This window comes from Grampus griseus (genome assembly GCF_964374135.1).
Source record: "Grampus griseus genome assembly, chromosome: 15".
Taxonomy (NCBI): Eukaryota; Metazoa; Chordata; class Mammalia; order Artiodactyla; family Delphinidae; genus Grampus; species Grampus griseus.
Window position 1 is genome coordinate 30,679,237 of NC_139009.1, and position 26,629 is coordinate 30,705,865.

Genomic DNA, 26,629 nt, shown 5'->3' on the forward strand with positions numbered 1-26,629 from the left:
GGGCAGAACTTGAACTGTACACTGAGCTAGGACAGCCAATGGGAAGAGCATGTGGAAATGGTTGTGAGAGGGTTAAAGCCGACTGAATTCAAACTCTGATTTGATAATGAACAAATGAAAAAAGGTTGTGGGTTCTTAGTAGAGATTGAAAGCTCCACATGAAATTGATTAAAAAAATTAATGGAAGCATGGTGCTCTAGATATAAAAGGCAGCCTCTTCAAAGGGCTAGGGCTGGGATGTACAGTTTGGCACCCATTAGCCACATGTGGTTATTAAGCATTTGAATGTGGCTAGTCCAAATTGAGATGTGCTGTAAGTGTAAAACGTATACTGCATTTTGAAGATTTAGAACCAAAAAAGAGATTGTACAGTGTCTCAGTAAATTTTTATACTGATTTCATATTGAAATGACAACATTCTGCATATGCTGAGTTAAATAAAATATATTACTAAAATTAATTTCACCTAATTCTTTTTGCTTTTTTAAAATGTGGCTAAAGATCATTTAAAGTTACACATGTGGTTCACATTATATTTCTATTGGACAGCACTGATTTAGAACTAGGAAAGGGATGAGCAACAGTATGCAGGCTGTGAGATTTGTACGGCTGGGCTTGAAAGCATAGGAGTGTATTAGCCGGCACTATATACCACCTGCTGGATGGTGTAGACTGAAAAAGGGTTAAGTAGGAGTTTGAATTTGATACATTGCAAAATTAGAAACTACAGAGTTTGGTTGGAAAGGAACCAGGTACTGAGCAGTATTCAAATATAATTTTGGAGGCAGCAATCAGATTGACATTCCATGCAGACTTTAGGAGTTATCTTTGTTTCCTCCAGAAGTTAGAGATGCATTTTAAATTCACCAATTGAAAACAAATGCTCAAATGAGATTTCAATTACCAATTTCATCATCAGGCCTATCTGTAAAGTATAATACATTTAAAGAGGGTTGTTCTAACAGATAAACTGCTGGAGTTTAGAGTTTATTTTACATTTCTATAATAATAGCTTTTGAAATGGTATTTGATTTACCTACAAATTTACAAAAAATATATATATACAGATTCCTTTTTACCTCTAGCACATATAACACTAACAATTACTTAAAGCACTTAAAACTTGAGCACCTACTTGAGTGAAAAGGGCTTGAATGATCAGAATCAAATACGCTGCAAACATCTGTGGTACTAGAAGCACCAGAAGCAGGAGGAGGTGTTAACGGTGTTCTTGGAGAATTTGGTGCAGATGCTGTACTTTCTGTTTCACTTTCAGGGATCCTACTATAACTAATTTTCCTTGGCTCTTGCTGCAGAGGTGTGGGATGTCTCATAGTACCTGGTCTTGGGTTTGATGGACGAACACCAGGAGATTTTAGGGGATAGCTATATTTTTTTGGCTGTAGACATATCAAAAGAAACACAACACTTACAACACCATAATGGAAAAGAAGGTTCTTCTATAAATGCTTGGTAAAATTTGATTAGTATCTAGGAAAACCACAAAGCACTAATAAAGAAGTGACATAATGATTCAAATCAAAGTGTCCAAGTTGAAGAGTTAACACCCCATTTCCATAAAGCCTTGGCTATCTAAGTTATTAGGGATGCCATCAGGATCATTTGAGCTATTTACAAATGCATTAAACTGCTTGAGTTTTCATCTGTTTATGTTAGTTTTATGGCATTTTTTTTCTTACAGTGTGATCATTTCTCAATGATATCAGTGTGTCTCATTGGAGCAGACTATATAGCTATTTCCAATTTGCTGTTTTTAATCCATCTTTTAAAAAACTGTTTTAGGCCTTGAGAAATTTTCTTGTGACGTAATTTCATAAGCTTTGGTTCACAGACATTATGAGATTTATCTTGGTTACTTAGAAGCCATTTATGTTTACTTCTTGATTCTTGACTTTCTTATGAATAAGAGAGATTATATTCAGAACAGTGAGATGATGATACTGTACATAAACTTGGCCAGGCAGTTACTAGTAATAAGAAAGAATGGAAACTTTATTTCACCCCCAAAAAAGTATCTTTAGCCAAGCCTGTTATTTTTATGGCTAATGATTCAAGGTTAAAAGTTCTCATAAAAAGTACTTATATAAGTACATATATTTATTATAAGTGAATTAGTATAAATTATCAGATTTCCTGCCCTTAACATAAATACCGCATAACATTTTTTGTTAAGTTGGCCATATTTGCCCAACTTCTTCATCTATCATGTTAGGATTTATTCACATTAATATTAGTGCCCATTTACCTGGAACTAAGTGGAATAATCCTGAGCATATTTATTAAGCATTTATTCACTATTTTTATCCATTACATGTGCACGTCATCTCTAAATGCCTTTATAGAAAACTATAAACCACCAGATATAGATGACAACTGTAAAAAATACATAAATGTAAAAGAAATATAAATGTATGAATGCTTACAAATCTTGGGAGAGGCTTAGGGTTTCGTGGTTCTATTTCTAGGGATTTGTTGAAAAGATAATCTGTAAATTCTTTTTCCATACTATTTCCCATTGGATTCAAGTTTTCAAAGAACCTCTAAAATAGATGCCAAGAAAAACAATTATTAATATTAAATAATTTAAGTTCAGTTTAAAGTTCATGAAAATAATTTAAGAAAACATTTAACGTAAGAAAATTGGAATTATTTAAGTTTTATTTTCCTTTTCCTCCGCAATAAACCTGCCTCTTATCAGGTGGTTATAAACTTAATCAGAAATATGTGTTCTCAAATAATTCAACTTACTTTGATATCTGATTCTACTCGTAAACAATAAGGCTGATTTTGGTACTGCTGGATCTCGCCTGTTATTTCTGCTACTTTCCTCCTTTTGCTAAAGTTTATAAGCTCTTTTCCATGCCTTTTTAGGACCTCAGGGTTGCCTTCTTCTGTTTTCAAGATATTAGTTAGATAAATTCCTAGAAGAGATAATAAATTATTTCAAGGATAAAAATGGAAAAGGCTAGTTTTTTTCTTTCTCAGTAATTATAGGTATATTACACTGTACCATCTCAACCATCATAACCAAAGAATTAAGGCACAAATTTCCATTCTATGAAAAACAACAAGCTAAGTAAATATCAAAGAAAGATTTTTATAAGTATCAAATTCTTCTGTGATTTAAGTTCTATAAATACCCAGGAAAAAGGGAGACCAAGTTTAACAAAATTAATAGATTTTCAGGAGCAATAACCAATTTCCCACCCCCCACACGCATATGTTATTTAACATTAAGTCATGGTTTTGTTAAAGGAACTTTAAGAATAACCCATCACTATTAACACATATTTTTGGCAAAACAGGAAAACATCAAATTTAGAGGATCATATTTTCTGCTTACTCAGCTCCTGAGGCCCCCAAGAGGTCGTTAGGCTTTGTAATCAGAGGTAGTACTGTTTGGATAGGCTGACTCGCGAAAATGTGGGCGGATGTGCAAGCCTATCAAACACAGGACTGCATGTGATTTATGTATATTCTGGTCTTCAGTACTTCTAGAATTATGTCAACCTGGTAAGGGAGCTCCTGTTTCCCCACCACTGCAGTTTGTGCACTGGATGAGGAGGAGAATGAACAAAATAGCAGGCATTTTAGTTCCTTTCTGTTCTAGCATAAAGGTTCTGGAGCCAGCTCTGCTGCTTTCTCCTCTTGTGATCTTGTGCAAGTTGCTTAGCCTTGGTTTGCTCATCTCTAAAATGAGGACAGCAGGGTTGCTGTGAGAAATAAATGAGTAAATTTATGTACAGGCTTAGAATGGGGCCTGACAAAAGTAGATGCTTAATTAGCTGTGGTTGGGATTGTTGATACTGTTGTTGCTATTCTTGCCCTATCCTATTTCTGCCTTTTCCTCTGAAGTACTGACTATGATGCTTTGGGAAAAAAAAAAGTGTGAATATCTGAGTTCATCTGCTCAGTACACATTTGCTGAGTCTCTGCTGTACGCCAAGCACTGCATTAGGTACTGCAGATACAAAGATGAACAAGACACACAGTTCCTGACTTCAAGGAGTTCAGAGTGTTGAATGTGGGCTACTACAGTACCATTTGGTAAGTGCTATATTAATTAGTACTAATGCATAAGATGCTATGAGAGCACAAACAAGATGTGCCTAACTCTGCCTTGAGCTGTTGGGAGTAGCAGAAGCATCACAGATTAAAATATGCTTAAAGTAAGTCTCAAAAAATGAACAGAAGTTTAATAAGCAGAATAAGATAGAGGGGCATTCTAAGCAAAGCAGCCACGTGTTTGAAGGCACTGGTTTTTGTGAAGCTTGGAGGCATACTCAGAAATGGCTAGCCTTTACGGGTTTGGTCTGTGGGGTGGAGGAAGAGTGGCAGGAAATGAGGATAGGCAGAGGCAAGGAATCAGTAGTTCTAATCCCTTCTCCATCACTGCAGGTTAGCCACTGGATGAGGAGAGGGATGAACAAAGCAACAGGCACTTCAGTTCTAATCACAGATTAGTGGTTCTAAATGGTTTTGTGGTAGAGGCAAACGTTTGGTTTTTTTTGGCTGCACTGCACTTTGTGGGATTTCAGTTCCCTGACCAGGGATCAAACCCAGGCCCTCGGAGGTGAGAGTGCCAAGTCCCAACCACTGGACCGCCAGGGAATTCCCGACGCAAACTTTTAAATACGAGAATATTTGGCTACGTTCTTGGCAAGATTAAATAACTCAAAATCAATAGTGAACAGTTAGCAATAATGAAACATGATAGACATCAATGCCTGTTTGGTTCTAGAAAGCATCCAGTTATTCAGTGTATTAGTTACTTGGCTATTTCTCAGCACCTAGGCTACTCTTGATTATATATTCATAAGACAAATTGACCATGTGTTCTAGTAAGCACAGGCTCTTTTATTTTCCACATCTGCCTGTCACTGGCTTTTTTACTTGCAGTCGGTTATATTCTCCTCTACACTAAGTTGCATGACCCACTTAGTTCAATGTTCAGTCTGACAAACGTCCGTGACAGTACACATATTTAATGGGAGCCAAAATTAACCTTCCATATTGGCCACAAATTGATGGCCCAACTATGAAGAGTTTGTGGGTAGTAGCACCCGTACAGGGTCACAAAGAGCCTTTTTAAAAGAGCTTAGCTTTTATCCAGTAGGTAATTAGGAGACTATCAGCATCTTTCCATTCTAGAATGATTATTCTGGTTGTACTGTGACGCTAGATGGGTTAGAAGGAGTTAAGACTAGAAGCAGGAAGCTCAGTTAACAGAGTAAAAGTCATCTTGGTGAGATGATGAGGGCTACCTTAGGGCCCATGGGGATAGAGTGGAGTGCATAAATATCTAAGAGGTAAATGCCACAAGAACTGATTAAGTGGTTTAGGCAGAGGGTAGGCACAGCGGGAAGGAAGACTCTCACCTTTGTGCTTGAGGGACTGACTGGGTGGTGGTGTATTAATGACTGACCTGGGGAACATGGGGATAATAAATTGTGGGATATTGTAGGTGTTAAAAGTATACTTGAAAGAAGTTGTGAAAATGCTTACAAGTAGCATTTTGGGAGAGTTCAGGATAAAATTTGGAATTATTTTATGACAAATTAACGGCTAGTTAAAAGGAGAACAAATAATTAAAGAGGTGGTGTTCAAACTTTGTTGATCATAAACTACATCAGTAAAAAAATGTTTAAGCATGCCCTCTCTCTCTCTCTCTGTGTATATGTATAATAAAAAATGTAGTGCAAATATGTACATAGATGTACATAGATTTAATTTTTTTTAAAAAGGTCATTTTACATACCCTGCTCTAGGGACAGCTGTTCTAGGCAGAGGAAAAGCAGAGCATTATGACAAATGATGAAGAGGGGTGAGGTTTCACCTCTTGGCTGACACCCTTCCCAAGCTTTTCGGGAAAAAGTGGCTGCTCAGGGTTCACAGAGCACTCTGTTCATACTTTGATTTACACGTTTCTACAATACAGTGTTATATTTACTACATAGCACTATAATTTATTTTTCTGCTCTTTCAAGGGAGCTTATTGAGGATAACACTATGTTTTACTTGTCTCTCTATTCTCAACACCTAGCCCTGGGCCTGACACATACAGGCATTCGACAGATATTTCTGAATGAATAAAAGCAGCACACTATTTCAGAATAGAAAAGAAAGCATTTGCAGACTAGACCGGGATACAAGAGACATACGGTCAATTCTAAAATGGCAGGAAAGCAAGAGTGGAGATGGAACAAACTGACAAGAAACAGAAGGAGAACACAAAATTAGAGCAGTGTGAAAGGAAAAGAGCAAAGCTGATGTTACAGGCTTGGAGTTTTGTGCAGAGAGGTGAGACTTGGTTGAGGTAGAAATCTACATCCTTTTACCTGAGAGGAAATGTTAGTTTGCCTATACATATTCATTCTACCTATGAGTAGAACCTTGTAGTGTATGGAGAAAAATTGAGAAATAGACCAGTAGCCTGGCATAGCCTTGGAAGGAGAAATTGCCTGACTTTTATTATTCTGTAAATAGTGCAGTGCCAGCAAAAAAATCTGAGTAAGAATTCTGCTAAGATGATAGAGAAAATAGAAGTGTCAGATACTACCCCTGGGCCTCCTATAGAGGAGAAAAAAATCCAGTATCCAGAATTAAGGATAAGAATCTAGAAGAAGTTTCTACAATTGATCATATAGATGAAATGGAACTAAGCAGCAGCAATAATATCTACCTACTGGGTCAGAACCATGAAAGGCTACCTGGCTAACCTTTAGCTTGGAAATAGCAAAAATCTCCTAGAGCAGCAGAACTGACCAGAGACTTAATAATCAGGAAGATAAGCAGATACGGGTAGGAAGGCTGGTAGGCAGGCTGTCTACACCTATCAAACCACCTACATGTTTGCAATGACTCACTAAATCATATGGCTCACTTTAAAACACAATGGAATACTACTCTAAATACAGGTCTGAAATTTCCTTTTTTCTCTTAACAACATGTTAACAAAAGTCGATTACGTTAGTTCATAGAGATCTGAAAGAGAATACAGTTTGTCTGTATGAATAAATGTCCACCAATCAGGTGATATAATGGAGTAGCAGGGGCCAAACATGAGTCCAGTGAACCGGCCCTGTGGTTTCATTTCACCTCTGTGTAACAGGGGCCATAGGATATCATGAGTAGCATGACTATAAGTTCAGTGAGTGTACTGAGTGACTAAGATATTTCGCTTTTTTCTAAGCACCTGACATAGCCCTGATACTTAGTGGTACTCAAGAAATATTTGTTGACAGGTTGAATGAAATGAACATCAGACTGAGGTCCTTCCCAGGCTCCCTTGTATGAACTGGCACCATAGTTACCACACTTAAAAGTAAATGCATAGACTTCAATGTTTTATCAGAAAGAGAAATGAACTCAACAGTTTTATCAAGAATTTAGGGGGAAAAATCCTCAGAAAACGGAATAAATTAACAATGATAAAAAGTAATACATGACATAAAAACTATAAAATCAGAGAGAATAACTGTTTCAACTTTTATTGTTTGGAAGAAAAACACAGTAAAACAAACAAGTAAAAATAGAAACAAAAACATTGCAAATAAGAGCAGTTTTAAAAGTAGCATTTTTATAGAGTGAATGCTAGTACTTTTAGAATACTGAAATGAGACAACTGTGTAGCAAACAAAACTGAAATAGAAAAAAAATTAAGGAAGAAATGAAAATGTTATTATAGAATTACATACTACAAAAGATTCTAGGCCCAGATGGTTTTTCTGTTGGAATATTTCAAAGTTTAAAGGCTAGATCATTTCATGATATTCTGGAATAGATTAAGATGGAAAGCTGCTTAACTCATGTTATAAAGTAAATATAACCATAATAACAAAAGCTGATAAATATAGGACAAGAAGAAAAACCACAAACCAATCTCACTTATAAAGATGGATGCAAAAATCCTGAATAAAATGATAATGAATAGAATTCATTTGTATATTTAAAAGACTAATCCACCATGAATATAAAAGACTTAATGTTGGTTAACAGAAAGGTTCAGTATTAGCAAACCTATAATTTTAATTTGCTAAATAAGAAAAATCATTTTGCTCTCACTAAGACAGCAAACTATAAAGGTAAATGTATACTGCCAACAAAAACACAGAAGATAACTATGCAAAGAAATTGTCTTAACATAATAAATAGCATCGAATCAAGCAAATAGCAAAATTATACCTATCCCTGCTGAAACAGAGATGAAAACAGAACTTCTTTTTATTACTGTTTAACCTTTTTTTTTTTTTTGCGGTACGTGGGCCTCTCACTGTTGTGGCCTCTCCCGTTGCGGAGCACAGGCTCCGGACACGCAGGCTCAGCGGCCATGGCTCACGGGCCCAGCCGCTCCGTGGCATGTGGGATCTTCCCAGACTGGGGCACGAACCCGTTGTCCCCTGCATCGGCAGGCGGACTCTCAACCACTGCGCCACCAGGGAAGCCCACTGTTTAACCTTTGTTTGGGAAGTTGTGACTAATGCTGTAAGGCCTAACACAGAAATAAAATCAAAAGAAGAGACACCATTGTTATCGGTAGACATGATTAAATATCTAGAAAATCCCAGGAAATTAATAATTCTTGGAATTAAGGGAAATTGACTATTAAAAAATGAATACCATTCATGATCAAAAATACCTAGGAAAAAGCTAATTATCATAAATGTTCTTTCCAAATTAATTGATAGATCATTCCAACTGTATTTTGGGGAATCACTCCCCCTCCCCAGTTCATTTGGAAAAATAAAGAGACAAAATTGGCAAAGAAAATACTGAAGAAACATCAACAAACCAATCTTATTATATATGAAAATATTATAAATATAAAGCAGGATTTCTTTCCTCCCTTCCTTCCCTCCTTCCTTCCTTCCTTCCTTCCTTCCTTCCTCCCTCCCTCCCTCCCTCTCTCTCTCTCTCTCTCTTCCTTCCTTCCTTCCTTCCTTTCTTTCTTTCTTTCTTCTTTTTTTTGTGGCTGAGCTATGTGGCTTGTGAGATCTTAGCTCCCCGACCAGGGATCGAACCCCGGCCCACGGCCGTGAAAGTGCCGAGTCCTAACCACTAGACCGCCAGGGAAGTCCCTAAAGCAGGATTTCTTACCCTTGGCACTACTGACCTCTTAAACTGGATATTTCTTTGTTGTGCGGGCTGTCCTGTGCACTGCAGGCTGTTAGCAATATTCCTGTCCCCTACTGACTAGAGGCCTCTAGCACCCCCCAACTCGAACAACAAAAAATGCCTCTAGACATTGCTGAATGTTCCTTGGGGGACAAAAATCGCCCTGGTTGAGAATCACTGATTATAAAGTGCCAATCATTAAGACTGGGGCACTAGCATAAGAAGTTAATGGGATGAACCTAGAGATTATCATACTAAGTGAAGTTAGACAGAGAAAGACAAATATATGATATCACTCACATGTGGAATCTAATTTAAAAAAAGATACAAATGAACTTATTTACAAAACAGAAACAGATTTACAGAAATCGCAAACAAACTTATGGTTACCAAAGGGGAAATGTTGGGGGGAGGGATAAATCAGAAGCTTGAGATAAACACACACACACTACTATATATGACAGATAACCAATAAGGACCTACTGTATAGCATAGGGAACTCTACTCAGTATTCTGTGATAACCTATATGAGAAAAGAATCTAAAAAAGAATTAATATATGTATAGGTATAACTGAATCACTTTGCTGTACACCTGAAACTAATATAACATTGTAAATCAACTGTACTCCAATAAAATTAAAATATAATAAAATAAAATAAAAAGAAGTTAATGGGAAACAATACTTTTTAAAGAAGGAGGTACCATATATAAATGGGGATGAAGAAGACTTATTCAATAAACATGGGTCAACATATAAACAATCTGGTGGAGAAACAAATTTGAATATTTCATATGATATCTAAAAGAGACTTCAATTTGACTGAAGAGTTAAATATAATTTTAAAAGTTAAATCATAAAGCTAGGAGAAAATATGACTGAATGTTAAGTTACTAGACTGGAAGAACTTTCTACAGTCAGAAACAATAGAAATCATAATGGGAAAAATGGACAGATTATAGAATTTTAAAATTACTGTATTTCAAAGAATAACAACTAAAAGGCAGACTGGTAAAATATCTAGCTCAAGAAATATCCAGCTAGATATAAATTATCTAGTTAGATTGGCTAGCCTGCTCAAGAAAATATTCTCAAATACATAAGAAAGGTATAAATATGAAGATATTCATTATAACATTATTTAGGAAAGCAAAAAAGCTGGAAACAACATATGCGTCAGGTCATAGGGTAACAGTTAAATAAACTGTCATACCAACTTTAAAGAATATCATGTAGCCATTAGAAATGGTAATTATGAAGACTAATAAAACACAACAATATATCTAGGATATGGTAAGTGAAAAAAGTGAACAATGTGTACCTGTCACACAATTACAACTATATACAATATGTATATGTACAAAACTGGTTGGTTATAAAGCCTGAACAAAAATGTCAATTGAAAAAATATCAGGACATAACAATGTTACATGCAGTATAACTTAAAGCTATATAGAAAATATATAAATAGAGATGAGGAAAAGGCTAGAAGAAAATACACCACATACTAAAAAGACTAAACACCAGATGTGTAATTGAGGTCATAATTTTTTTAAGTATTTAGAGGAAGAATCATGAGAGCATATATACCAGCAGAGAAAAGAAACCAGTGTGAAAGAGATATTGAAGATATAAAATAACAGGAAATAAGCTGGGACGAAGTGAGAGGGTGGCATGGACTTATATATACTACCAAATACTACCCAGATAGCTAGTGGGAAGCAGCCACATAGCACAGGGAGATCAGCTCGGTGCTCTGTGACCACCTAGAGGGGTGGGATAGGGAGGGTGGGAGGGAGGGAGATGCAAGAGGGAGGGAATATGGGGATATATGTGTATGTAGAGCTGATTCACTTTGTTATAAAGCAGAAACTAACACATCACTGTAAAGCAATTATACTCCAATAAAGATGTTAAATAAATAAAATACAGGAAATAAATGATGGAATAAGATAGAGGAACCTACAGAAAGGGAGAAGATTCAGATGGTAGGTTTCAGTCTTAGAAGAAAGAAAAGGCACTACCTTACTCTGGTGCAGAAGGGAAGGAAAAAAGAATAGGTAAAATTTTGATGCATAGAAGGTGTGGGCCCAGAGGCACGTGCACTATGGTTTTTAGCCATGTGAGACTGTTTATAAGCAGCATGATTATCAAGTATGGGTAAATATGGCCATGCCTCTTCTGTAGAGTGTTTGGTTTACTAAAAGTCAATAAAAAGATTTCTATGAATATTAAAACAGAAGTAAGCATTATACAATATTGAATGGCTGAACAATATGGAAATAAAAAGTGGAATGTACATATTGGGCTTCATCTTAAAAAAGTCCTCATAGAGAAAAATTCTAAGGGGATTCAGGTGCTAAATATTTGTTAAGTACTTTCTGCTGGTATATTAGACATGTGTTTACTCAGTCATTTAATGAAATAACTGTTGTTTTATCCAGAAACATGATAAAGATTTAAGAAGAAATGCTCACCAAAGAAAGGCACACATGGTGGATTAATAGACCTGAGTTTTGCCAAATATTTCTTATAGTGATCTTCACTTAGTTCATGAGCTTCTTCTAAAATTTTCTTTTGGCGACTTGGTATTTGCTACAATAAAAAAAATAATGTTTAGGGAATATAGGTTTACAAAGGGAATCACAGGTTTTGCCAAAAAATGCCAGGCTTAGAGTAAAGCCCAAACACAACAGTATCAGTTTGATTCTAAGAATGATAATACTGCTTCAAAGAGACTATCTTCATAGACCCTAGTACAAACGTAAAGAAAAAGTGTGTGTGTGTGAGAAATCTATCTTATCTTGCCATTCCTCAAACAAGTATGTGAGCATTTAGTTGTACATTATATTACAAATAAGGTGTTGAAATCTTTTTATTCTTCTAACTTAGGCTAGGACCTGTGAATACATTTTAATGAGACTGCCTAATTTACAAAGAGCAACCAATTCAATACAAAATTTAGGTAATTCCATCATTTCAGCTGTTACTGAAAAGATAGATGAGGCATGTAAAAATTAAAGGTCATAATTGTTAACATCCTGATTCCTAGGAACAGGGAATGGAAAAAACACCTTTAGATAAGCAAACCTACCTCAAACGTGTGGTCTAGTCTGTATACAGGTGATGAGTTCATAGCACTGACAACCTCAAGGACACCATTGAAGTTGTTCAGCTCTTGAAAGACTTGCAGAATCTCAATTATTCGACTCACCACAGCTACTCTTTCTTCTAAGTTTTCAGTTTCTACAATACATCTGGGAATCAAAGACAAAAAGTGAATTAAAAAATCTGGAGTTTTCCCAACGAAGATATGATATAAAGAATTTAGCAAACAAAATGGAATGGAGGGCAGCTGTAGTGTAACAGTAGAGAATACGTATTCAGAATGGCAGGTAAATAGTAGGTGAATGGAAGAGAAGGCAATGCCTTCGGTCAGGCATGCTGCTTGTCACTGTTTTCCAGACTGATACAGTCAACCGGTCAGTCATTCTTCCTATTATATTTGGTGCATTCTCTCTCAGTATTGGAGTTCTCTGATCAGTCTATCATCTTGTTGAATGTATGCTGGTCTTTAGGATGTGGGTGTGTTCTAGGGAAATTATTCTCAAATTTAAGAATTCTCTGCCTCTTATTCTTCATCTAATTGTAAGATTTTAGTGATTAATGCTTAATTTCTTTCTTTGACATACAGAAATAATTACCTACATTTCTAAGAACAGCTCTTTAGATAAGCACTATAATGTTAAAAAGTGAATGAAAGTGTTTTACCACCATTCAGAATAAAAAAATTTTAATTACTTAGAAAGAATAAAAAAGTCAATGAAAACAAAAGCTCTTTACATTTAAATACCAAGAATCCTTGGAAAGTACATATATATCCAAGTAAATAGCTAAAAGTAAGCTATGCTCAAAAAAGAATTCCTCAGTGAGCATTTACTCTCTATTTCTAGTATTTGAGAAAAATTTTTATTTACTAATCACTTATCAATAAAGAAAATATTTTAAACTTGGTTTTCAATAACGTGATAGTAAACAACTCAATCTAAGAAAAAATAAAATACACGTATGGAAAATATAAATCAATATTAAACATTAACAAAAATGTAAAGTTGTGGATTACACTATTCTCTGGTGAGGCTGATCTAACACTGAAAAAACAACCACTGCAAAACTATCAAAATAAATTTGCCTTATCAAATTAAACATAACATGTTTATGCATTAAAGCGTCAGATGTCTACAAATCATATACCAGCTAACTAATTATCTAGACATTTTAAAAGGTATGATACAAGTATAATATGTTTACATTTTTTTTTTAAACTCAGTTGATATTAACTAGGTATACACAATGAGATCACCTGTGGAGCTTTTATAAAAACCAGGTAAGTCTGGGATGATTTATCCAGAAGTGACTTCAATTCTAATGCACATCTATGGCTAAAAAACCACTGTGGCAAATGAACAAGAACCTCTTCCACTGAAAAGGCAGAAACTGGAACCCTTGTACAATGTTAATGGTGAGAATGCAAAATGATGTAGCCACTATGGAAAACAGTATGGAGGCTCCTCAAAAACATTAAAAATAGAACTATCATATGATCAGCAATCCTACTTCTAGGTATTTATCCAAAAGTACTGTAATCTCAAAGAGATATTAGCACTCCCATGTTCATTGCAGCACTATTCACAATAGTCAAATGTGGAAACAACCTAAATGTCCATCTACAAATGAAAGGATAAAGAAAATGAGAAATACATGTATCATGGAATATTATTCAGTCAAAAAAGAAGGAAATCTTGCAATATATGACAACATGGATGAACAGTGAGGACATTTTGCTAAGTGAAATAAGCCAGTCATAGATGGACAAATACTGCATGATTCTACATATATGAGGTATCTAAAATAGACTCATAGAAGCAAAGAACAAAATGATGGTTGCCAGGGGCTGGGGGAGGGGGAAATGGGGAGTTGCTAATCAACATGTATAAATGTTCACGTTGATTAGCACTTATTTACACAAGATAAATAAATTCTAGAGATCTGCTGCACATTATGCCTATAGATAATAATACTGTATTTGTACATGAAAAAAATCTTACCACAATTAAAAAAAGCAAAAAGAGAAAGGAAAAAGATCAGGAAATGGCTGCCTTCTCAGTAATCTATTAAAAAATAGGACAGAAATGAAAATGGTCTGTATGTCTTATGAGTTATGTTTCCTCTTTATAGACATAACTTTTAATTATTATGATGGCAAAGTGCTTCTGCAACTGAAGTGTAGTTATTTGACTTGATAAAGAAGAAATCAGGAAGCAACAGTTAGCGGGCAAATTCCAAAGTTTTACTTTTTAGAGGCTACGAAGTAATAACATAAATAGAAGGAAGTCCTAACTTTCAGATGACTTATTTCTCGTTAGGAATTACTTTCTGGTCTTTATCCACACTCTAGCTCACATTCCAGTCATTCCTTTATGTCACTGGTCTTGTGTTCTGATAATGCCAATATGATCTGTGGCAACTTCATATCACCCTTATAAAATATGGGTCAAGATCATAAAAAATATGGCCAATACATATAACTCTAATATCTGGCTCCAATTATAAAATTGTATTGAGATTCTGGACTTTTGACATGACAGTGTAAGAAGTTCTGTTTACTTACTCCTCAGGGAAACTGGTGAAAATTATACATATAATTACATATATAAAGTTCTGGCAGTCTCTGGAAATGGCCCTAAGAGCAAATGGCAAATAAAGAAACATCTACTCGGACTTCTCTGGTGGTGCATCGGTTAAGAATCTGCCTGCCAATGCAGGGAAAAATGGGTTCGATCCCTGGTCCGGGAAGATCCCACATGCCGCAGAGCAACTAAGCCCGTGCACCACAGCTACTGAGCCTGTGCTCTAGAGCCCGTGAGCCACAACTACTGAGCCCACGTGCCACAACTAATGAAGCTTGCGTGCCTAGAGCCCATGTTCCGCAACAAGAGAAGCCACCGCAATGAAGAGTAGCCCCCATTCGCTGCAGCTAGAGAAAGTCTGCGTGCAGCAATGAAGACCCAATGCAGCCAAAAATAAATAAATAAATAAACGAACAAACAAATAAATTAATTAATTTTAAAAAAGACAGAGAAACATCTATTCAGGGAAATGTACAACAATTCAGTAAGAGAGGCAAGAGTTTGTAGTATCTGAACCAAGACTTCCTCTACCCTCATTCCTCAGAGAACCTTGCAGGGTTGGTAGGGTGGGGGGCAGTTAGCCCAGACAGCCAAGAACACAGGGCTCCCTACCCCTCTGACCTCTAAAATGTCAGGCTTCACTGGGGGAAAACACAGGCAACAGTAAACTGCCTGCAAGACAGACCTGATATGTCAGATTTAACAAAAAAAGATTTCAAAGTAGCCATTCTGAATTTGTTCACAGAACTAAAGGAAAGTGTATTTAAAAAGTAAAGGGGGGGGTATGATTACAATGTGCACCAATAGGGAGTATCCTAAAAGACACAGGAATTATAAAAGAAACCAAACGGAAACTCTGGATTTGAAAAGTACAATAGTTAAAATAAAAATTTTACTAGAGGGACTCAATAGTCCATTTGAACTGACAGAAGAAAAAAATAGTTAAACTTGAAGAGAGAAGTATTGTTTAAAAAATGAAGGCAAAGTAAAGACCTTCCCATATAAACAAAAACTAAGAGAATTTGTTGCTAGCAGACCCACCATATAAGAAATTGTACTGCAAGTTCTTCAAGCTGAAAGCAAGTGACCCCAGATGGTAATATGAATCCACACAAAGAGCACTGGTAAAGGTAATTATATGATTATAAAAAACATTATAAATACCTATTTTTTTCCTTATTGCTTTTCTTAACTGATTTAAAAAGCAATTGTATAAAATAATGTGTATGTAATGTATTGTTGGGCCTATAACATAGAGAAATGTAATGTATGTGAAATACATTGCCAATAACTACACAAAGAGTGGGTGAGAGCAAAGCTGTAACAGGCTAAGAAAATAATGGCAAATGGTAGTAAAGCAATAATTATAACAGCGTATTGTTAGATCTACATCATTAATTATATGTAATATATATTATAATACCACAAAAGGGAGGGAGTGAATAGAGCCACAGAGGAGTAACATTTCTACATATCACTAGAATTCTGGTATAAATCTGAAGCTAATTCTGTTATGATGTATGTGGCAAACCTAAAAATAATCATTAATAAAGTAACTTAAAATGCTGCATTAGAAAATTATTCACTCAGTGCAAAAAAAAGGAGGAACAGAGGAACAACAAAAAAGACATGAGACAAATAGAATTGCAGTGAAATTTATAACATAACTGCTATGAAATGTAAGAAGATCAGTAATACTTACTTCTCAAACCACAGAGTGAGATTAGTGGTATGCCGGATCATTTTCAGAAGATTAGGAGAATTAATTTCTTTGTCTTCCTTTGTCCACACACTTCCAACTAATTCTGATGGCTGTACAGCTCTAAAATCATCAAGACATAATTCTATGTGATACTTTTCCCTCTAGTATACTGTTTTATTAAGTAAATGAGGTAAAAGGTTTATGAAAACAAGAACAAAAACATTATAATTTTGCATTGTTTTCTATAGATTTAAAAAAACTTTGTATGCATGTACCTGTGTACTTTTTTTTTTACTGCTTTATAGTACCATTTTGCTTTGGGCAAGGTTGGGATTTCTTCATAGTATCTTTCCCAGCACTTATAAATATTATCTAACAAATTAGGGTGAGAAAGTAGTTTGGGATAATTCTTTTAAATAAATGATAATGTTATAATAATCAGTCCAATGAGGGTATAGTAATCACTGCATTCATAAATCTTTTTTTTTTTTTTCCCCTCCTAAAGGAGGGGGAAAAAAACCCTCCTGGGAAGGGTACTGGGAAAGAAATAAAATACATTCTAACACTGATTTTGGAAACAGTGATGGTTTTTGGTGGGAGATCTATAAATTTAGTTCCTTTTTTCATTTAGTTTTTACAAAATTAAATAGTTTGAAATCTAAATAGTCCAAATTTAAAACTAGAAACAGACATTTTTTTGAGATAGTAATTATATCAATGTAGGAAAACTATAAAAGGCTAAATGGCAATTACTTAAGTTCTCAATGACAATGGCAGTAGCTAACTCATTGAGCCCTTACTCTGTGCTGGGCAATGTGCTACATGCTGTAAATATATGGACTATTTTAAACCTTGCACAACAGCTCCAGGAGTAGGTACCATCATTAGCCCCATTTTACTCTTGAGGAAACTAAGCAGCAGAGGGATAAAAGTTACACCAGAAGGTTAAAGTTGCCCAAGGATACCAAGCCAACAATTGGTAAAGCCAGGATCTGAACTTAACTTTACCAACTAGGGGTGACTGCAGAAAGAGAGACGCTGTAAATCCAGATAGAGAAAAGAGGATGAGGGAGTGAAAGAGGAGCCTTCCATACATCAGGCCTTATTACAAGACTTCATGTACTATCTCATTTATGTCTTATAACAATCCTACATGGCAGGGATCAGCATTTCATTTTAAAAGTTAACTCATTTGAAAGGATTTTTCAGCTTGAACATCAAATTACATACCGATATAGATCTGATTCAAGTAAAGTGAGTTGTCGAGCAATTTCTATTGGGTGTAAGGTGAGCAGGTCAAAAGTCTCTATGTGCCCAGGTCTGCTTATATGCCACTCAACTGTAGGGGGTGAACTCTGAAATGTAATATTATGACCTGGTCCATTGTCTCTTGCAATTTTTTTCCTTTGGATTATTTTAGTGATGGATTCAACCCACTTTTTCATCGCTTTACCTGAAATAACATTACATTAAAAATAACGTTTAAACATTTTAGTCAATATTTTATTTTAAAAAAAATAGTTTAAAATCGTATAAGTGATACTTGAATATATCTTTGCTATAAAAAGTTCAAATGATCAAAATTAAAAAATGAAGTTCCCTTTTTACCGTTTCCCTATTCCCTATCCCAATCTCAGTTTTCTTCAAGTGGATAACCACTGTTAATAGTTTGGTATATATTCTTTCATATCCTTTTTAAATAAGAGAAAGTAATTTATTTGTAGAAACTTTTCACCTCTATTGTTCTAAACTTCAGTTCAAAATATTATTTTATAATCCTCTCCAAAAAAGATATATCTTGCACAAATAAGATTTATAATGATAGAACATACAACATTAGCTGTTAATCTAACAAACTTTGCATTTTATAAACCAAACAGTGCAGAGGACTCCTTCATTTTGTGTGAGCTTTCGATGTGGCTTCGTTCTGTACTATGCATGAAAGTACTATTATTTAACACTTTATATTTTGATTCTCATTTAAAGTGTATGATGGAAATAGAAACAAGTTTGTCTAGGACATCCTTAGACCTATACAATCAAAGTATCTTTAAAACTAGAAGGGGAACTGGAGATCATCAAGCCTAGCTCCTCATGTTACTGAAAAGGAAACTGAAGTCTAAAGAATCAAAATGATTTTGCCAGAGTCATTTATCTAGTGAGTGGCAGTGTTTGGAAGAGAACTCTTGTTTCTCGGCTCTCAGGTTCAGTATGCTCTGCTGCCTCTCTGATATGTTATGCACTATTCACCTAATTGTGTCCCAGTCAACCTCCATCGTGGTGTTATAATGGCACAACAGTTCCTAATTGTCCTTTGGTACACATATTTTCAGATGTGTTAAGACAGCATAAATTGAGACCTTTTTCTATCCAATTCCAAAATATCAGTAAGTTGATTTACTAAATGAAAATTCACTGGATCAACAGGATGATTATTAAACAATTTGTAGGTCAAAACTGGCAAAAAATTTTAACTTTTCCAGTTGGTTATGCTGGCATTATTACAAATACCTCTTAACTACACTGAGCAGTACTGATGTCAGTTGATAGTTACCATATTGGTACTTTTATTACACATAAAACTAAGGCACTTAAAAAAAAAATACCTCTTACTGTTCCAATAAATTCCTCCATTCGCTGCAAAAGATCTGCATCTCTTTCAAAATCGTAGAAGTGGTGCTCTACCCAGTGCCGACATACATTTAATACTCTATGGCATTAACACAGAAGAAGAATCAAATTACATGGGAACTCGGACATAAACATTTATCACAATGAGTGGTATAAATGAAAACAGAGTAACTCTTACCAAATTAAATACAGCTGACCCTTGAATAACAGGGTTTGAACTGCACGGCTCCACTTATACTTCGATTTTTTTTTTTCCCACTAAATCTATACCACAGTACTATACCCTAGGCAGGTGGTTCAATCTGTGGATGCAGAACCACAGATTCAGAGGGCTGACTGTGGATTTTCTACTGTGCCAAGGGTCAGTGTCCTTAACCCCCACGTTGTTCAAGGGTCAACTTTAATCTTATAAGTGGCCTACCACTTTCAAAATTCTATGTTAATTAAGACTTATACAGTAATTTCTGATAACTCCTCTTTACTTCATTCATTTTACATGTTACTTCCTCCTTGCTTGGGAAACATCCTTATTTAACTCTGAAACAAAAATTCAACAAAAGCTTATTTACTTCAGTTACTTATTTAATGCTTACCGCAGTTGTACAGGCTGTATATATTCTTTTCTAAACCTTTTTAGTTCTGCACTCAAGGGCTGATCTCCATTCTCTATAGCTATGCGATCAGCTTCTGTTGGCTCAGGCTCTGGAATTTCAAACCTAACATAAAACAGAACAAACTAATGAAAAGATCAATGATATCAAATTATGCAAACAGAAAACTACAAATCTTTTCACTAGTCAGCACAATCGAGAGCACTGGAAAAAATACTAAGGATATACACATCAGTGAAAACAAGTGAGGATTCTATAATGTAAAGACTAATGATTTAATTTTTTAAGAGGAAATTAATACTTGCCAATATAAATAAAACCAACTAGAAACATAATAAAGAACACATGCAAAGTCTAAAAATAAGTGTGATTATAAAGTTAAGGGAATGATATTCATTTTTGGCTTGTGTAATTACTCTAAATCAGCCAACATAAAACTTTTTAAGGGTAAGATCTGAAAAGCTGACTGCTCTTTGGGTACATGAAACACTTTTCTTGATTACAGTACTTGTTCACTCTATTTTCCTCAACATGTGGTGTATTTGAAAAATTCTGTTTAGAACATTTAAATCATTAAAATTTGAATTTCCAGAGCCTAAATTCTACATTTTTATAGTCTTTAACTTGATTAATTCTGTAAATTTGAAATTTCACATACTGAGTTTCCATGTAAAAAAGTCTGCCTATTTTTGTATTTAAATAATCAAAGCTAACATATTATAAAATAAATGGTCATCCAAGAGATTTTCTTCTTAAGGTATTCATGAACGACAACTTAAAGCTCATTCAATATATTTCCATATCTTAGCTCAATCTCATTAAAAAAAAGAACAAAGAATTTAAACATTTTAAATTGACAGACCTTTCTATTATAAGACTCAGTAGTTCTTGAGGTTTACAAAAGGATCTATATGTTGTAAGAAATGTCCGAACAAAATTGGGATCTATGAAGAAAAAGGAAAAATATCTTATTAAAATCTTTTATTCAGAATGATTAAAACTATTATTTACATTTTCAAAAGAGATTAAATAGTCAATTTTAAAAGTCCCAAAATGTTTTGACCACACAGAATGCTTTGGACTTTGAAATCAACTGCTAACTTTAGTTTCTTCCTAAATTAGTGGCAAAATCATTGATACTAAAATTTTACATCAACTTATTTCTTGACCTCTGCACACTCTGACTAGCTGATATTAAACTCATTATTGGCCACAGGAATACAAAGGGAAGAAAGGCAGAGCATAAAAGCAAGCTTCCATGTGCTATGTGGATCTCAGAACATCACCAGTTGGTTTATCTCCCTTGTAAACAGAAAGGCCACAGCAATAACCCATTACTTTTCCTGCTCTTCAGACTAGTTTATCTGGATTAGTTATCTGGATTTCTTTAAATCATGTTAATAGAGCATAGGACTGGAAATTGGATCTCATAATGTTGTAGATTAAGTTAAATAGTTTCTAAATGGTTTTATGTGCTAAAAGTCTTAATTAAAACTGCTAAAAGATGCTTATAAATACCTATGTTATTAAAACTATTAAATGTGTAAGAATATGTTGATTTGGCTCTATTCACAACTTTTAATTACTTTCATTGCAAGTAGACGCAATGAGAGTTCAATCATAAGAGCGGGAGTCTTCAACTCCTTCCATGAAAGGATTTGCTTTTCATTCATACTTCATGAAGTAAAGCAGGAAGCTGACTGAGTGTGATCACCTCTCCAGGCCTGCCTACTTGAGTCTCTCCTTGACAGTATTCTCCCAGAGTTGTGGAGAAAGGCTGCTGTCATCAGCACAAGAGACCTGGGCTATCATCTGCATAAAGGGAGTTGGGGGTGGCGGGAGACATCTTCCCATAATGGGGAATAAAAAAAACACTCACCACTCACTGTAACTCAAATTTCATCAAGGTCCACATTTAGTTGTAAGAGTCTTTAAAAAGGATGAGGGGAGAATTCATTAACTTGAGTGTTTTTATTGGGAGTATCCTTTTCCTGCTTCACATCACTAAGGAATGGTAAGCTATAATTTAATGATAAATTTATTGAGAGTAGCAACTACCTTTATTTTTGTTAGGCTACACACTATGGATTCTTTATAAGAAATACAATGTCTGTTATTAGCATAGGATTTAGCAAGAATCAAATTCATTTGCATGGAAAATCTCTATTTAGTCTGATTCTGTCTAAGAATCACCCTAAATTGAGCCTTAAAATAAAATAACTATGTTAACTTCCCCCCCGCCCGCCAAAATCAAATTCATGGATTTATCATAAAATAGAAATCTCTTTCCAATCTATTGGTATATGTGGTCATCAAGATAATGAATTGATTTAAATATCAGACAACCTTGAATTTAAGATTATAATAAATTTTTAAGTTAAAGAAAAATTTACATAATAAAAATATATTGGTTTTAAATGGCCCTCTTCTCCTTTAGCTTCATACCTTCTGAGGCTAGAGTGGGTTACTGATAAAAGTGATTTAAATAGATACAATCCTTTAGTAATTTCCTCTTTGTTGGTATTTTATTGTTTGTCTTCAGTTACAGAGTTCCTCAAACGTTAAAGACTAATGTCTCAACCAGAAGAAAAGATTTTAAAACAGAAGGCTGTACAAGATTTTAAAACAGAGATTTATATCGGTTTCATCACAATCCTCCCTTTCAAGAATCTTCTTCCTGTTCTGCAAATCTATATGTAAAGGTGAGGCTACTCAAACATCATGTACTTAGGAAGCAAAAGCAGTGGCCACTGTAGAGATGCTGAGCTGTCACTGTTGGAGAGGCCAGACCCTTAGTACAGAGTGCTCCAAATATCCCTGAGCTGTGTTCCAAAATTAAGGGTAACCTCTCCCTTTTTTAAAAGAAAAGTTTATTTTAGTCTAAAAGTCTAAAATCAATATCCAGATCCATTTCTTCTCAACTGCCACCTAAGTCAGGCTAAAAAGTTGTGGGATATCAAAGATACTTTTAAGTTGAAAAACAATAAAAGCAAGTTCTAAGTGAATTAAAGTATGTTTTAAGAAAACTGGCTATTTTTAAAGGCAAACTATTTTAAAACAGCCTTTTCATCTTATACCAAAACTTCTGGCCATTTCAGTGCTTTACTAACTGATGACAATGCTGGGAAAGTCATGATGTGCCTCAGTGCCACATCAGTCAAAAGGGATCACATCAATTCCTGATGTCTGTTACGTAATGAATTCAAAGAGCATTCACATAATTCATTCCGTATGATTTCTGTGAAGTGAGCAGGGCGGCTGCTGTTTTTCCCTTTCTACATATGACAGAAGTAACTAAGAGTTATCTAAAGTCACACAATAGAGTGAAAGAGATGGAACCAGAATCTAGATCGTGTGATTTCTGATTTACTGCTTTTTTCTGCCATATCACCTGACCTCCCTGGATTAAAGGATCTGTTAAGGTTTCCAAAGCTGTGAGAGCTAAATATAAAGAATGAATCCATGAGTTACATAATCACTGTAGAAATTCACATAAATGATTAATTCAGAATGAAGCTGTAAACTGCTAATCTTGGTTAAAGGCACTAAAGTCATTGAGAAATTAGCAGTCTAATTGTGATTCTGTAATTCTTGTTAAGCCTTCTTCCAGATTTTAGGAAGTAGCAGCTGTACCTTCCTGTACACTATTCAGAAGAGGAGTTTCTGAAGCTGGCGGTGCAATAAACACTCCCACAATCATCACTGTTGTATTAACTTCTAAAGTGACTCAAGTTTAAGTTGTTTTTAGCTTGATTAGAAATTAGAGCAGTCTTGCCAACAGAAAAAACCAGCAGAAGCTAAAAATAAACCAAGAAAAATTGGCAAGAGTTTAAGTACTTTCAAAAAACATCTTAAAGGCTGCATATATTCCCAGGCTTGTATTAATTTAGGCTCTGTTTCTAGTTTCTAAAGCAGTGGGAAATTGCTCATGAATGAAAAACTTACATTAAGAGAGGACATAACATCTGTATTTGAAATTTTGCACAAAATTCCATATTCCAGAAGCTATTTTTATTTCTATTGATTTCTCCATTTCAGTGATAGTGACACATATGTCACACTAATCACTGGAAACCTTTATCTTATTGATGATACAAAGGACTAAAATACTTAGATATTTTAAAAGTATCCGTCAATAAGGACAGGTTATATAATTTTATAGGAAAACAAAGTACCTACTTACATTTATCAGACAATGATAATAGCTAAGTTTTACACTGCCTCTTATCTACCTGTATTATAAAGTGATGTTTCAGAGACAGATGGAAGGCAAATGCGTTAAAAATATAAAAGCCAGGCTGATTTGGTTTTAAAACATAAGCACAAATATTTGTGGAGAAATTGAAAATCAACTATTTCGATATTCTCCTCTTTCTGTTTATTGCTAGTGGATGTAATTCCACAAACCTCTTTCTCAAACACAACCCCTAATGGATTTCAATACGAGCAATGGCAAAAACATCCTCTGTGGTTTTTCTTCTTCACCATTTTAGGTAACACTCTTTTCTACCCTCAAAGCCCTGGACTCAGATGTCCACCATGTTCACTAGCTGCTCCGCCTCCGTCTACCCAACCTCTCTGTGTGTACAAGTACCTGCCAACTCTACCATCAAGTCCCTGGTCTCGGCCCAGGCTATTTCAAATATGAGCCGTGTTTTCTATTTTCTGCTGGCCTTCTAGCTGCCTGTCTCCCTCATTCTAAAGCTATTTTCTTTGATAATATTTTATTGTACAATTCTTCAAAATCTTAGGAAATCAGAGTATATTTACATTAATGTTCAGAATACAGCATACTAGATTCGAGGTGATAAATTTAATCCTTTTTTAACACATTTTTATTGGCAAGGTCAATAAATTTATGAAATATTTGTTACATAGAGTTATTTATGTAAATACCCCTCCCCCAACCACCATAGTGAAACACCGTTAATCAGGATGTCTGTTCATGTGATAATTCTCCCTTTAATACAGCCATTTAAAACGCTACAAGAAACAATAAGCTCCTCAACAAGGATTTATAAACAATCACTCTTGAATTCCTTAAAAAAGGAAACAGACGCTATGCTGACGCACACACACTTAAAAAAAAAATCAGAGAGTTTAAAAATAGAACAGCACTGCCCTATAGATCAAAAATTCGTTCAAAAGATTTTTTTAAAAGTTAAAACACCCGAACTGAGCTTATACAGGACACAAACTCCAAAGAAATCTAACGCAGATTTTTGCAAATTTTCTATATGAGGGCATAAAATAGCAGTAAATACTTTAAAGAAAAATATCAACTGGCTTAAATTTTTTCAATACCATTTTCTTTAAAAGAGAAATTCACCATGCATGGGAAACACCTTTTCCCCACAATTCAGTATGAAAAGCTTTTATTTCCATATAATGTCAGTTCTGAAAGACCCCTACCACAAAGTCATCTCATTTCTCTAAGAGAGACTATCAAAACCAGACATACCATATTTCTTCACCCATGTTGTTTTAAAGTCTCAATAATTAATTTGTACTAAATTATTTCCTATAACTCTGTAACAGAAGTGAAATTCCTACTTTCATCTTCTGCTTTTTATGTATATTGCTTTGTGCTTTCTTACTGTAGGTAAAAGTCTCTTCACATCCTTACCAGATGCAGAATGATCCACTTGACTAGACAATTTCCCCCCACACCATTTCAGATGAATTCTGAAGTTCTGATGTAGTTAACTAATTATTGTATGTCTAGAAACACTGGACCTGAGGCACTATAAATTAGATCCCACATAAAACCCTGTTGCAATTCTTTTGAGCAACAGTTAAGCACCTTCTAATTCACCTACATTTACAGAGCAAACACCACCAATAGACTGACTGGATTTTGTTAAAAACTAAAATTATAATGACCAACATCTAAATACAAACTAAAATCTATGCATTAAAATAGAAGTTATCTATAGTCAGAATTTATTACCTATTTCAGTAAGAAAAATAACAGTACTCTGACTATATCTTCATAGTAGACCTGTGTTTGCCCAGAAGTGAACAAACTGTTTATATTACTAGCAATTCAAACCAAGCAAGTAATTCTCTTTATTTTTACTATTCAATATACATAATAAAAATTATATTCTAAAAATGAAAAAATTCATGAGTCAGTGTAACATGGTATCAAGTATACTCTATTTCAAGAGTCAAGAAACCTAATTTCTAGTCCTCTTTCTGCAATTAACTGGTATGATTTCTGGCAAATCACAAACTGCAGGGGCCTTGGGTTTTGGTCTATAAAGTGAAGGATTGATCATCTAAGATCTATAGCTCTGTTTCATAAATTACTGTTAAAACACTTGAGTGATCAAGCTGGTTGAAGCCACAATGAAGTCTGAATTAAGTAAGGTTAAACAAGTTTTCTTTTATGATAATGTCTGAAAGTAGTGCTTATTAGTTATTGGATTTTTCTCATTTATTACAGCCAATGTCTCTTATTATAATTCTATACAATGTAATAAAAATATGCAAGTTAAATTTTAGTTTTTGTTTCAGTGTAAGCCACAACTTGCACTGTATGTTCTCTGATAAAATACCTATCAACCAACTGAACCAAAATTAAATAGAGCAGACCAACAGTTCTTTAAACAAATAGCTGATCTATTATCATTGTAGTGAGGACCAAGAGTCCATCTGAGCTGGAAAAGACCTTAAAAAAATAGCTGCTTTCATGTTTTACAAGTTCATACATGGTCTATTAAAAACACATTCTATATTGCCAGTAATACATTCAGTCACAGACCTTACAGAAGTCAAATAAGCTAATAATTAATACTTATTAATTATTTACCGTACCGTGTGTACGGTAAATCACAATTCATGAAAGCTGCTTACGG

General features: G+C 34.7%; 1 protein-coding gene across 2 annotated transcripts in view; it reads right to left on the bottom strand.

The window, feature by feature from the left end:
* Positions 1-26,629, bottom strand: part of SOS1 (SOS Ras/Rac guanine nucleotide exchange factor 1) — a 152,230-nt gene that overhangs the window by 11,947 nt on the left and 113,654 nt on the right. For both annotated transcript variants that reach the window (XM_082672081.1, XM_082672080.1), the window contains exons 11-20: positions 20,632-20,713; positions 19,752-19,874; positions 19,134-19,237; positions 17,758-17,980; positions 16,528-16,647; positions 12,230-12,392; positions 11,613-11,730; positions 2,770-2,942; positions 2,445-2,561; positions 1,136-1,400 (exon numbers count right to left, since the gene is read on the bottom strand). In XM_082672081.1, the coding sequence (XP_082528207.1) occupies positions 1,136-1,400; positions 2,445-2,561; positions 2,770-2,942; positions 11,613-11,730; positions 12,230-12,392; positions 16,528-16,647; positions 17,758-17,980; positions 19,134-19,237; positions 19,752-19,874; positions 20,632-20,713 (1,488 nt within the window). The remainder of the gene's footprint in view (positions 1-1,135; positions 1,401-2,444; positions 2,562-2,769; positions 2,943-11,612; positions 11,731-12,229; positions 12,393-16,527; positions 16,648-17,757; positions 17,981-19,133; positions 19,238-19,751; positions 19,875-20,631; positions 20,714-26,629) is intronic.